General features: G+C 44.8%; 1 protein-coding gene across 1 annotated transcript in view; it reads left to right on the plus strand.

The window, feature by feature from the left end:
- CASP10 (caspase 10) overlaps positions 1-13,456 on the plus strand; it is a 29,602-nt gene that overhangs the window by 11,261 nt on the left and 4,885 nt on the right. The window contains exons 5-7 of the mRNA XM_045078552.1: positions 3,369-3,481; positions 4,636-4,692; positions 11,536-11,644. Of these exons, the coding sequence (XP_044934487.1) occupies positions 3,369-3,481; positions 4,636-4,692; positions 11,536-11,644 (279 nt within the window). The remainder of the gene's footprint in view (positions 1-3,368; positions 3,482-4,635; positions 4,693-11,535; positions 11,645-13,456) is intronic.

Consider the following 13,456-nt stretch of genomic DNA (forward strand, 5'->3'; position numbering starts at 1 on the left):
CATATTCTCTTAGGAAAGCCAGAACTTTCCCCTCATCTGTTCATTCAAAACATATTTATTAAAGGCATGCTCTGAACTAGGCACAGTTGTTGAAGTTGGAGACTTAGCAATATACATAAAGAGAAGCCTTGGCTCTCCTGGAGCTTATATTCTAGCGAAGAGAAGTAGTTTTAGATAAATGTCTTTTCCTCATTCGTACGTGGGGGTGAGAGTATAGAAAATCGTTTTGAATGAAATAACAGAAAAGAATAATGCAGGATAGCACAGGGTTTAAGAATGAGGTCTGTGGAGTTAGATTACCAGGACTCCGCTTATTAATGGCTTAGTGGATGGCTTCTTAACCTTTCACATTCCCCATCTGTAAAGTGGGGATAATAACAGTACCTACCTCTTGGGTGTTTCAAGGATCAAATGAAGTAATTCCTATAAAATGCATGCTTGGCCTAGAATAAAACATGTTGCTATGAATATGTTTGTCAGAAAGTCATTAAAAACTTTCATAGTCTCAGAATTACTATCAGAGAAGAAGAATTTTTTTCCCTTGGTTTTTGTTTTTGTTTTTCTTCCTAAACTTGCCCTGTAAAGGTAGTATCGCTAAAGGTGATAGCAGAAGGTGGAAATCAAACCTGGTTGCCTTACTGTGTATCAATATGCTAAGTGTTTGTGCTCTCCCAAGTCCTATTTCTCCACTGTTAAACAAGAGCTACAAATAAAACTGCATGAGTATAGGGGGCGCCTCGGTGGTTCAGTCAGTTAAGCATCTACCTTCGGTTCAGGTCATGATCTCTGGGTCCTGGGATCGAACCCCACATTGGGCTCCCTGCCCAGCCAGGGGCCTGCTTCTCTCTCTCCCTCTGCTGCTCCCCCTGCTTGTTCTCTCTCTCTCTCTGTTAAATAAATAAAATCTTTAAAAATTGCATGAGTATATTCATGAAGCTTTTATACCACACCCATATTTTTTTTTTAAAGATTTTTATTTATTTATTTGATAGAGAGAGATCACAAGTAGGCAGAGAGGCAGGCAGAGCCCGCTGAGCAGAGAGCCCGATGTGGGGCTCGATCCCAGGATCCCGAGATCATGACCTGAGCTGAAGGCAGAGGCTTAAACCACTGAGCCACCCAGGCGCCCCTACCACACCCATATTTTAATTCAGTGAGTCAGTCTGCTGTGCAAATGTCCTTGCTTAAAAACGAAACTACCTGAAAGGAACTCTTCTCTAAGAATTCTATAAATAGGGTTTCCTGCTGAGAAGCCCGCCTCTCCCACTCCCCCTACTTGTGCGCGCGCACTCTCTCTCTCACTCCATCAAATAAATAAAAAATAAAATCTTAAAAAAAATTAATTCTATAAATGCAAAATGAGTTGAGGAACAAAATACCCTGTTGTTAAATTGATAAAAATCTCAAAAAATAACCCAAGCAATGAATAAATGCGTAATTTAAGTAAGAGTTGGAAGAATAAAAATGATTCTTCTAACCAGAGTTATCAAGTGAGAAGTAAAAAAACGGGGAGTTGATGGTAAAAGTACATTTAGAATCCTCACTGAATACTAAATGCAGAGGTTTTTTTTTTTTTTTTTTCTGATCACTTTGCCATTTTTGTGCAGTTAGTATCCCCCACAAAATACACAACACAAGTGGGCAGGTGATTTTGGATCCGTGAACTCAGGAGGAGGCACTCTAGTGTTCGTGTAGTAAATGCCTCAGTGGGTCTTGAGACCTGAGCTTTATATCAGAAGAATTCGGATTTTGATTTTTCTTTTCTACAACCTGCCTGTTGTGTGATCTCTTTTGGGTGTCGAAAGAAAACAAACAAACAAACTTGTTATTCTTTTTTCCACTTTTCATCTTTCTTTCTTTCTACGAAAAAATTTGTTTTCCTCTGCTACTATTTACACCAACACTTCCGGAACACTTCTGACATAGATGGCTAGGATTTTTCCATACCAAGCCAATTCTCTAAGTCTCGGCGGACACCAACTGGGCGTCCTGTGATTTAATCCAATTCTGACACTAACCAGAGTTAGCACAGACCTTAACTAAATTAGGTTAAGGGCTCAGTGCCCTAAGGCTGCATCCCCCCGACTTCAGACAGTCGCAAGTTAGTGTCCCCAGAACAGCCATGGCTTCTGTCTGATTTGTCTACAAACTGAGGGTTCCCATGACCCCCTGCTCAGGATCAGTCATTTGCTAGAACAGCTCACAGAACTCAGGAAAACTGTATATTTACGGAATTAATTTTTTTTAAAGATTTTATTTATTTGTTTGACAGAGATCACAAGTAGGCAGAGAGGCAGGCAGAGAGAGAGGGGGAAGCAGGCTGTCCTCTGAGCAGAGAGCCCGATGCGGGACTCGATCCCAGGACCCTGAGATCATGACCTGAACCGAAGGCAGAGGCTTAACCCACTGAGCCACCCAGGCGCCCCATAAATTATTTATTATTACAAAGATTGGATTCAGCAACAGCCAGATGTAAGAAATGCATAGGGCAAGGTGTGAGAGAAGGAGCATAAAGCTTCCAGGCCGGCTCCAGCTTTCCCTCCTGGCGTCTCCACATACTCCCCAATCTGGAAGCTCTCCAAGCCCCTTCAGGTAGGGGTTCTTACACGGAGGCCTCATGCAGAGGCACGACTGATTAAATCATTGGCCATTATGATTAATTCAGCCTCAGCCCTGCTTGCCTTCCCTGAGGTCTGAGTGTGGGGTCGAAAGTTCCAACTCCCTGACCTCTGTTCATTCCTCTGGCACCCCGCCTGTCCCCCTCCAGAGGCTACGCAGGAGCCCCAGTCATCTCCTTAGCCTCTTATTAGCAAGAGACACTTAGCACTTCAGAGATTCCAAGAGTTCTAAGAGCTCTGTGCCAGGAAAAAGAGGCCAGAGATCAAACATATGTTTATTACTATATCCTAGATATCAAGTAATATTTCAGTATTGACTTTAGTATAGTCCTAAGAGCTTGGCCTTAATTCTTCCATTGAGGATGAAGGACTAAAGAACTGAAAAGATTGGGGCGCCTGGGTGGCTCAGTGGGTTAAAGCCTCTGCCTTAGCTCGGGCCATGATCCCTGGGTCCTGGGATCGAGCCCCATATTGGGATCTCCGCTCAGCAGGGAGCCTGCTTCCTTCTCTCTCTCTGCCTGCCTCTCTGCCTACTTGTGATCTCCTGTCAAATAAATAAATAAAATAAAACATACAATACATAAATAAAATAAAATAAAAATAAAAAATAAAAATAATGTATCATAATTACAATAAGATTAAATTAAATCTTCAGGTCCCTATAAAATAATTTCTGTTGCTGCTTGGTTATTTGGATTGCTCCTAGTCAGGTGTTGAATTTTGTCTTACTATCTGTGGTTCTGTTTGCAGCCTCCCGGGCTCCTCCCACACGTGTGGGAGACAAGGAACTTGTGTCATTGCCCCAAGGAGAGGAAGAAACGTTCCCCTGTTATAACATGGAACCGTTGTCAGAAGCCTTACCGGTAGGTTCATTGGTGTCTGGTCAACGCAAATGACCAACTTTTCTCTCCACCCTCCACACCCCTCCCCCCGCCCCCAAAAAAGGGAGAGAGACAGACCCTGATGTGTACTATTTGGTGTAAATGTTCCCACCACGGTTGATTCCATGTTACTCACATGACATCAATTCGATGCCAGAATTTCTGAAAATCTGACAATGGCTTTGGCTAGCTGGTTTGAATGGACTCTGGGACACCACCAGATTGTTGTGAAATGGTTCTGTTCTTATCTGTGCCACTCGATCAAGGCCAGTGTCCTGAACTTATAGCCTGTGTGATCCTGCTCGGTCCATGCTTTTTTAATAATCAGCGGTCACGGTTTTAAAATTCTTAATAATGTTTGAATAAGGGGCCTCACATTTTATCTTGCACAGAGCTCCACAAATTAACGTAGTCTGTCCTTTCCAGAGGACAAGATTCGGGTTCCTGTAGTGCCCGGCAGTAGAAGGGTGAGTACAGGGGAAACAAGGCGAGATTTGCAGTCTGTTTCCTAACAACGTGATCACGATCCTTGAGAGACACATATGACGGTCTCTCCTGGGATTTACATTTCTTCTCAGCAGTTTTGGGCAGTTTTCTTTTGCTAACATCAATTAGCCTCAAGGAAATTATCTTGGCCTTCGAATTTTTGTGTTGTTTTTAATTGTGGTAAAAGACAACATAAAATTTACCATCGTCATTGTTTTTAAATGTACAATTCAATACTGTTAAGTACATTTATGTTGTCGTATGACCAATATCCAGAACTCTGTCTCGCAAAATTGAACCGCTCTCTCTATTAAACAATAACTCCCCATCCCCGCCCCCCACCAGCCCCTGGGGAACAGCCTTCAACTTTTTATCTCTCTAAATTTGGCTACTCTGTTTACCTCGTCGGAGTGAATTCATACAGTATTTGTCTTCTTGTGATTGGCGTATTTCACTTCCTATAACGTCCTCATTATAGTTCATCCATGTCAGAATTTTCTTCCTTTTTAAGGCGGACTCATATTTCATTGTGTGTCTGTGCTGTGTTTTGTTCTTCCCTTCATCCTTCGCTGAACACGTGGGTTGCTTCCATCTTTTGGCTCTTGTGAATAATGCTGCTGTGGACATGCGCGTGCACATATTTCTTCGAGATCGTGCTCTCTGTTCTCGTGTGTACATACCTAGAAGTGGAATTGCTGGATCATATGGTAATTCTCTATGTCATTTTTTTAAAAAAGATTTTATATGTTTATTTGCCAGAGAGAGAGAGACAGTGAGAGAGGGAACACAAGCAGGGGAAGCTGGAGAGGGAGAAGCAGGCTTCCTGCCGAGCCGGGAGCCCGATGTGGGGCTGGATCCCAGGACCCTCCGGATCATGACCTGAGCTGGAGGCAGACGCCTAATGAGGAAGCCACCCTGGGGCCCCTCTATTTGAGTTTTTGAGGAACCGCCATACCGTTTCTCACAGCAGCAGCATTTTTTCCCATTTCTGCCAGTAATGCATAAGAATTCCAGTTGCTCCACATCCTTGCCAACACGTGCTCTTCTTCTTTTAATGGTCGCCATCCTCGTGGGTGTGAGATGGTATCTCACGGTGGTTTTCATTTGCATTTCCTTAATGATTAGTGATGTTGAGCGGCTTTACGTGTGCTTGGTGACCATTTGTATTATCTTTCTTGGAGAAATGTGTGTTCAAGCCCTTCGCCAATTTTTTAATTGGGTGGTTTGTGGAAGTTTTCTTTTTTATTCTTTTTTTTTTTTATGATTTTATTTATTTATTTGACAGACAAGAGATCACAAGTAGGCAGAGAGGCAGGCAGAGAGAGAGGAGGAAGCAGGCTCCCCGCTGAGCAGAGAGCCCGATGTGGGGCTCGATCTCAGGACCCTGGGATCATGACCTGAGCTGAAGGCAGAGGCTTAACCCACTGAGCCACCTAGGTGCCCCTTTTTTATTCTTTAAAAAATTCTTTGATAGCCTCTTTATGTCTTCCATGATTTCATATTTTTACATTGACCATTTTTAACCTTTAAATTTGGAAATAATTTCAATCATATGGAAACGTTGAAAGAATGTGACTAAGGACACTATGTGTACAGTTTTACCAGATTTGCCTACCTGTTGTTGACTTTTACCCCATGTGCCTTAACCTTTGTGTGCTGTCTCTTTCTCTGTCATCTATTTATGTAAACACATAATTTTTTTTCCAAACTTTTTGAGTAACTTGCCCACATCATGTTTTTTTACTGCTGAATACTTTCTGGCGTTATATCCTAAGAATAAGGGTATTTTTGTACAAAACTGTAGTATAGTTCTTGATGCCAGGAAGGTTTACTTAATACAATATTTTCATCACATTCAGGTGCCATGTTCCAATTTTGTCTGTTATCCAGTAATATCCTTTGTAGCTTTTTCCCCCTCTAGTATGAAATTCATCTGGGATCATTATGGTATTATCATGTCTCTGTAGTCTTAAACATTTCTACAATTTTTCTTTAGGACATTAACATTTTTGAAGAATACAGTCACCCCCACTACCATCTTTTATTTTAAAAAAATGGAATTTTCCTCATTTTTGGTGTGTGGTTTGCCCATGATTTGTTTCAAGCTATATATTCTCCCCAGGATATTACCTAAATGATGTACCCGTCTCATCTGGAGGCAGTGGTGTCCATCTGCCCCCCGTCCCCCATTTTGATTATTTGGTCAAGAAGTTGTCTGATTTCTTCTGTGTACAGTTAGTTTTTTATAGCTACTAATTTTCCCTTGCAACTAATAAGCAAGTGGTGGGGAGACATTTTGAGACCATACAAATATCCCACTCAGCATTAGGAATTTCTGCTAGATTGGGGCGCCTGGGTGGCTCAGTGGGTTAAGCCTCTGCCTTCAGCTGGGGTCATGATCTCAGGGTCCTGGGATCGAGCCCCGCATCAGACTCTCTTCTCAGTGGGGAGCCTGCTTCCACCCCTGCTTGCCTTTCTGCCTTCTTGTGATCTCTGTCAAATAAATAAAATCTTTAAAAAAAAAAAAAAGGATTTCTGCTAGATTGAGTATCCATTCTGGTGTGAGTCAATATTTACCTTGGTGGTTGCAAAGCAATGATTTTCAAATTCCAGTATTTTCTCCACTTTATAAGAGCTCTCCTTTCTCCCCCAGGAGTTTTTATTCTGCTCATGAAATTTAATCCTTCTTCCCACCTATTTTTTCAACTAGTTTTGTGTATGCTCAGATACTTATGTGAGTGTAGAAAACACACACACGCATGCACGCACAGGACTTTGCTGTTTGCCTTAGAGATTCAGTCGTTTGTAAGGGTGTGGCTCAACCTTGGTATCTAAAATGCAGCTGTTTTGCTGACCTTGGACTCTGGCGTCAGCATGATGAAGGGAGCTAGCCCACGTTGGAGCTGGGAGTGTTGGAGGTGCTGGGAGAGGCAGCACCTCACATTACAGACCTTTTCCTGGACTCTCGGGGTTGAAAGGTGTCTTAAAAATTATCTAGGCATTCCTGCCCCTGGATAAAATGGAACTTGGTGACTCATACCAAGTTTCACTTGCACCTGGCCGGTTTTCTTATGTAAAAGAGCACTGCCAACCATTGCATTTAATGAGGGCATCACATCCCCTAATCGATGAATTTAACGTTAAAAACCAAATCAGTATATTTCAATAACATCCCCCAATTAATGACTTGAACATTAAAAAACCAAATCACTATTTTTTTTTAAAGATTTTATTTATTTATTTGACACAGAGAGATCACAAGTAGGCAGAGAGAGAGGAAGGGAAGCAGGCCCCCTGCTGAGCAGAGAGCCCGATGCGGGACTTGATCCCAGGACCCTGAGATCATGACCTGAGTCGAAGGCAGTGGCTTAACCCACTGAGCCACCCAGGCGCCCCCAAATCACTATTTTTGCATGTGGCATAGGATCTTCTTGGGGAGGCACATCTCTCTGTTGAGACCTAACAACAGCTTCCTTTTAAGGCTTTATTGGACCCTTATTATTTGTAAACAGTGGAAAGAAGCGTGAATGTGGCCAGGCCACAGGTCACACCTTCCTCTCTGACACAGAGATTTGGGGGTGTCAGTAGAAGGGGTGACATTGTCAGAGAAATTAGCCAGGCAGACCTTAAAGCTTGTCTCTCGTCCCTGTTCTGGCTGATTTTATGAGCACAAGGCAGGAGACAAATCCAGAAAACCTGGGACAGAACCTGGGGCGGCATCTGTGTTGCCCCAAATCCCAGAAAGTCCATTCAGGGCTTTCACAACCAAGTGGGCAAGGCCAATAAGCAGCCTGTTTGGCCCCGGATGTGGCCGAGAGAAACTCTCGCATTTTTCAGGAAGGAAAACGCAGATTGGAGAAAGAATGGCCGGACGTGTTTTGGAAAGTGAAACTGAGTTTTTTTGCAGTTTTGTTCCTCAGAGTCAGGGGATTCTGGTATTGTGCAGTCTGGGAGGGAGGCGTGCAGCTCTCCGGTCTGGCTTGAAGCTAAATTCCCCTCTTGCAGCCAAAAGCCCGGAGGGCTCCAGGAGGGAGGCAGCCCGAGAGACTTGGGGGTGACTTGCCGGTCACCTCAGACAGTCTCCTAGGGCTGCCCACCACATGGCCAGTGACAGCGTTGGCCCCTCTCCAGAGCACCTCTGGGGTTTCTGTTGCAGGCTGAGGGCAAGGGGCTTGGGGTGGAGTGGGTGGGGAAGATCACACACCAACGGTGAGGGCCCTCAGTGTGTTTCCATTTTGTATCTAATGATTGATTTTTTTTTTTAAAGATTTTATTTATTTATTTGACAGAGAGATTACAAGTAGGTAGAGAGGCAGGCGGTGGGGGGTGGGAAGCAGGTTCCCTGCTGAGCAGAGAGACTGATGCAGGGCTCGATCCTCAGGGGACCCTGAGATCATGACCCAGCCGAAGGCAAAGGCTTAACTCACTGAGCCAGATCGAGAATATGACATAGGACTTAGGGCAGAACTGTCAGGAGCCTAAACTCATAGGAGGCTACATTCTATTCCTGCCCCCCTTCCCCTCCCCAAGATTGCCTTTTGTTTTTTTAAGTTATCTTACTGTTACTTCTGAAAAAAAACAAAAACAAAAACAAAACAAAACAAAACAAAACCAACCATGTCTCCCCTTCCTTAGCCCATGAAAATACTATTCCTTGCTTCACTTTCTTCACATGATAGTCTCTCGTGGATAAGTGCGTAGTGTCTTCTCCGTCCTGCTCCACTGTGCGGATGGACCGCAGCTCTCTCCTGCACTTTCTACTGCTGGACATTCGGCTTCTCTCTAGTCTTTAGTTGTTCCAAATACTGCAGTGAATAATTATCCTTGTGCATGTGCCGTACATCGTATTTTGGGCACCGTGTCTTTGTGAACCCCCTCCTTTGAAAGCAAGAGCATCGACTCTCTTTTTGTCACCCGCTGCTGACCTTTTCTGGGGCTGGGGATAAGGTACCTTCCTTCTCTGCATCGAGTCCGGCTTTGAGGCCTTCGTCCTAGCTGTAGATTTCCTGCGTCTCATTCATTTCCTGTTTTCCTGAACAGAAGGGTTCCCGGCAAGATCAGCCTTCAAAGAGTAATGGTAGGTGTTTCTAATACACTTCACGAAAGTTGGATCAGAATGGCAGGAATAGAAACATCCGATATATACCAAGCAATGTGAGGTGACTTGGGAGAGAGTTAACAAATGAGTCGAGGAATCATTTCTTAAGTCAATTCAGGCTTTTCTGCGGAGGATGGGGTGGGGGCAGGGTGGTTTTGGGTCTGAGACCTTGCGCAATAACATCTGGGGAATGCAGGCGATTGCTCTCCGTCCACCCCTCACAATGAACTCACCCTCTGGAATGAGGGATGGAAAACCCTACTAGGGCTGAGACCCACAGGCCCGCATGACAGAGCAGGATGCTGACTCTGTGGAAACATCTGGCATGTGGCTCCAGATGCTGCTTTGTGTTTTTCAGAGGGAGAGAGGTCCTTGGTGTCTTTAGTGCCTTGAATCCTTGCCCCAAAACCATGATCTCAGGGAAGATATTCCAGAATTGGCTACAGGGATGAATGGCTTAGGAACAGGTTTTTGGTGTAGTCTCTCTGTGATATGTACTGATGATCAGAGGCAATTTTTTATTTTGTTTTATTTTATTTTTTCTGGAAATGTAAACTTCAGAGTCCAAACCCTTGGCTTTCCTAGGAATCTCTGCTTTCTGCCTAAGCAGGAGATTGCATGGTACAGTCTCGATGGGAGTTACCATTACTGAGAACTTGTCATGTGCCAGCCCTGATCTAAGAACTTTCTAGGGCTTACCTCATTGAATCCTTTAGTCACCTGGAGACAGGTCCCATGGTGATTATCGCTTAATGATGAGGAAGTGGAGACTCAAGAGTTCTAGTACTTTCCTCAAAGGTCCTACAACTGGAAAGGACTAAAGCTGGGGTCTGAACCCAGCAGTCTGACTCCAAGGTCCCCCCTCCGAAGACCCAGCTCTCCCTCTGTCTAGCTCCAGGAGGTCAGACAATGGCATCCCTTCTCTGAAAAGTGCAAGTTTCTTTCAGTTTTGCAATTCTGTGGTTTGGAAATTGGGATATCCCTGGAGCATTACCTTCTCCTAATGTGAGGAGGAGTTCATAGGTGCTCTGTACAAGCACAGGTTGGCTCCCTTCTGGTGTGTTCTATGGTCCGGGGAAACTGAATTCATGCAGCCTGAGCTGTGCACCGAGGACTGACCCTCAACTGTAGTTAATAATTAACCCTGGCCCCAGAGGACGGGGCAGAGCTTGCTGGATTCTACTCAAAACTTGCAGGGTGTGGGAGAAAAAAAGCTTCAAGTTTCATTTTCCTGTCCTGTCATGTGACAACCCGTCACTGGCCTCATCTCTTGGGCAGATTCTTATTTAGAGGAACCAAGGAGGTTCCAGGAACACTTCAAAACAGTGCAATGCTTAGCCAGTGCCCAAGATGTGACTCTGTTAATCCCTGGGCTGTGGACTGATTTTCGAGCTGCCCAGACTGGGTCTCTGCACTTCCCTTGCCTCCCCTCTTTCTGAACTTCTTGGTGTTCGAGCAGCTTCTCGGTATCCACGCTGTCGTCCACCCAAACTTTCGACTGGAAACACTTGAGTGGATTCATGGGATCTCGACTCCCAGCCCATCCTCTGTCAGGAAATCTAAATGTTTGGGGACAGATATTTGAAGAGTCTGAGAACTTCCCTTTCCAGGCGACAGAGCAACCTGGTCTCCATGGAGATGTTGGGAGCATCTGCCAGTGCTCTCCCTTCTGAAACAGAGGTTTAGAGGGTTTCTTCGGGTCTTCTCTACCCGAGGGTCCATCCCTTAATGACTCTGAGGGCTCAGGGCTGTGCCCGTCACTGTTCTTCCTGTCTTTGTGAGTTCACCTTTGGCCGCGGAGGCAGTGCTGTCACCATCACAGCCCCATAGAGCCTTTGAATTACTTCCGGGTGGAATTTTCTTTTCTGTCGACTGAAGCTGATTCTTTTCTGCTTGGATCAGAGACATGCCATGTTTTTAGGAGATCATGTTAGCGGCCCAGAGCCCCCCACCCCCCCCGAAGCCCGCTCAGCTTATCTGTCGTCACAGGCTGTTAAGTGGACAGCCTTCGAACATCATGGCGTGTATTCCCAACTTCTCACTGTGATCTCTCCCTTTTCAGAGGAGTCAGACTACCCCAGGATCTTAGCAGCGGACAAGCGATAAGCATCTGATAGATTTGTTATCTCGTTAGATCCTTACTTACTCTTTCTTCACTTGGCTGATCCGGAAAGGAAGATGTCTTGCATAAGCTCTTGATTTGCCAAAGTTAAAACACATATTCTGTTATTTGACGTGCTAGTTGACAGTCTGGGGTCAAACCAAATGAAGTCTGAATTTTAATCAGTATCTGGCATTCTCCCTTAGACTTACATGGTTAATTCCAGGCCAGGCTCAGAACCCTGGAGAATGCTCAGCCTTTGGTACTGATAGTTGGCTTGGCTGGTTAGAAACATGGAACCCTTAAAATGCGGATTTCCTAATAAGCGGTTCTGTCTCTTCTTCTTTCAAGGAGACAGGTGTGTACAGGATGAATCGGAAACATAGAGGCCACTGTGTGGTTGTCAATAACCACACATTTACCTCAATGGACGACAGACCAGGGACTGATAAAGACGCTGGTAAGAACCTCTGGAATAGTTTATCAAATGCAAGTTGGGGATCTTACAATCACTTTTTTATTTTCACATTTTCATTCTGTACTTTTAATCTTCCATTTAAATGTAAGGGTGATATTATAAATATTGTAAATGTCTCTGGCCTCTTGTATGTCCCTGGTGCCATAGTTCACCTGGGCTGCACTAACGAAATACCATAAATGAGATGGCTTATAAACAATGAACACTTATTTCTAACAGTTCTGGAGGCTGGGAAGTCCAAGATCAAGGCTCTGACATTTTGATGCCCGGTGAGAGCCTGCTTCATAGATGGCAGTCTTTGTGCTGCAACCTCACTTGGCAAGAAGGGGTGAGAGAGCTTTCTGGAGTCTTCCTGTGGGCTCTACCTTCACAACCTCATCACCTCCCAAAGGCCCCGCTTCCTCATCCCCTAACCTTGGGGGTTAGGCTTTGAACCTATGAATTTTGGGGGACACAGACTTTTTGTAATTTAAATCTTAGGTAATTAACATACCGTGCAGTATTGGTTTCTGGAGTAGAATTTAGTGGTTCATCACTTACATACAACACCTGGTGCTCAGGGGCACCTGAGTGGCTCAGTTGGTTAAGCGACTGCCTTTGGCTCAGGTTGTGATCCCGGGGTCCCAGGACCGAGTCTCGAATCAGGCTCCCAGCTCAGTAGGGAGTCCGCTTCTCCCTCTGACCTTCTCCCCTCTCATGCTCTCTCACTCAAATAAATAAATGAATAAAATCTTTAAAAACAAAACCAAAAAAACCCCACCCAGTGCTCACCATAACAAATGCCCTCCCATCTCCCATCTCCCCATCCCCCGCCCACCTCCTTCCGCCAACCCTCAGTTTATTCTCTAGTGTTAAGAGTCTCCTATGGCTTGTTTCCCTCTCTCCTTTTTTTCTTTTCTCCCTTCCCTTATGTTCATCTGTTTTCTTTCTTAAATTCCACCTATGAGTGAGATCAAATGGTATTTATCTTTCTCTGACTGTCTTCACTTAGTATCATACCCTCTAGCTCCATCCGTGTTTTTGCAAATGGCAAGATTTCATTCTTTTTGATGGCTGAGTAATTTTCCATTGCGTGTATATATGGGCGCATGCGCGCGCACCCCCCCCCCCCATCTTTGTTATCCATTCTTCAGCTGATGGACATTTGGATTCTCTCTATAGTTTGGCTATAGTTGATAACGCTGCTATGAACATTGGGGTACATGGATCTCTTTGAATCTGTATTTTTGTCTCCTTTGGGTAAATACCCAGTAGTGCAATTGCTGGATCATAGGGTGGTCCTTATTTATTTATTTATTTATCTGAGAGAGCGAGAGCGTGAGAGAGAGAGTAGGAGCAGGGGGAGGGGTAGAGAGAGAAGCAGACTCCCTGCTGAGCAGAGAATCCAATGTGGGACTCTGATTCCAGGACCCTGGGATCAAGACCTGAGCCGAAGACAGATGCTTAACCGACTGAGCCCCCCCAGGCGACCCAGGGTAGTTCTATTTCTAACATTTTGAGGGAGCTCCATGCTGTTCTGCAGAGTGGCTGCCCGGTTTGCGTCCCCACCAGCAGGGTAGGAGGGCTCCCCGTTCTCCGCATCCTTGCCAGCACGTCTTTTCTTGGTGTTTTAGCCATTTTGACAGGTGCGAGATCGTATCTCAGTGTGGTTTCAATTTCTATTTCCCTGATGCTGAGCGATGTTGAGCATCTTTAAATGGGCTACAAACATCTGGACCATAGCAGGGGTGTCACCAACCTGCTGAAAGACACAAGAGTCCCTGACCACGTAGGACTCCATGGCTGGGGGGAAAG

Source organism: Mustela putorius, unplaced genomic scaffold (genome assembly GCF_011764305.1).
Source record: "Mustela putorius furo isolate JIRA1106 unplaced genomic scaffold, ASM1176430v1.1 tig00000275_pilon_pilon_pilon, whole genome shotgun sequence".
Classification (NCBI taxonomy): Eukaryota; Metazoa; Chordata; class Mammalia; order Carnivora; family Mustelidae; genus Mustela; species Mustela putorius.